We start from the raw sequence: 856 nt of genomic DNA, 5'->3' as shown, positions 1-856 counted from the left end.
TATATATATATATATATATACACACAAACGATAGATAGATGATAGATAGATAGATAGATAGATAGATAGATAGACACATGCTGGCAAATAAATCGTGAGAGTGTGAGAGAGTAAGAAAAAGAGAAATTTAGAAAGAGAAATTGAGGTACTTATAGACATAGACACAGATGCGTTCATGTACACCTCTATTATAACTGCGAGTGTGTGTACGTATGTGTATATTACAAAAAGAATTTTGATATTAAAAACAGAAATAGCATATCTTTGCTTTTGCCTGTGTGCAGAGGAAGGGAGAGAGAGTGATAGAGAGAGAGAAATAAAAGGGGATAAAATGACAATACACAAACACACACACATACACAAACATATACTTATATCATCTAAATTTTATCTTCCAAGGTATTCGTAGGCAACCAGCTTACATGCCTGAAAATCAACTCAAGGCAAATTCAGAAAATAGTTATCCTCGCTTCTGAGAACCAAGAGAATGCACCCGAATTCCTTGACCTTTTGCGAGCTTTGGTCAAAGTGGAAGGACTGGACGTGACCTTGAAACACAACCAAACCTTGGTCATGAAATATATCATGCAGAACTTTAAGAAGGCCGCTTATGTTCTCGATCAAGACAGAGAAGTGAGGTATGTTCATAATAAACATTTGTATTTAGACACCTATTTCTCTCTCATCTTCTCATTAGACTTTATTATATCTCTTCTATTTCTATTTCAGAGAAAGAATATTGACCAACAAAACTGAAAAAGGACATCGGACTTACTTCATTTCACTCGTAGATTTATTGGCAACTTGTGCTGAGGTCAGTCTGACACTTATCGTATATATATAATCATATATATAT

At 34.3% G+C, this 856-nt stretch overlaps 1 protein-coding gene across 1 annotated transcript in view; it reads left to right on the top strand.

Annotated features, from left to right (window-relative positions):
- Positions 1-856, top strand: part of LOC106873492 (inositol 1,4,5-trisphosphate receptor type 3) — a 228934-nt gene that overhangs the window by 165890 nt on the left and 62188 nt on the right. The window contains 2 exon segments of the mRNA XM_052974976.1: positions 400-638; positions 730-814. Coding sequence (XP_052830936.1) covers positions 400-638; positions 730-814 — 324 coding nt within the window.

Source organism: Octopus bimaculoides, chromosome 20, assembly GCF_001194135.2.
Source record: "Octopus bimaculoides isolate UCB-OBI-ISO-001 chromosome 20, ASM119413v2, whole genome shotgun sequence".
NCBI classification, from domain to species: domain Eukaryota; kingdom Metazoa; phylum Mollusca; class Cephalopoda; order Octopoda; family Octopodidae; genus Octopus; species Octopus bimaculoides.
Note: the sequence above shows the minus strand (reverse complement) of the source record. Positions and strands in the feature narration are given on the sequence as shown.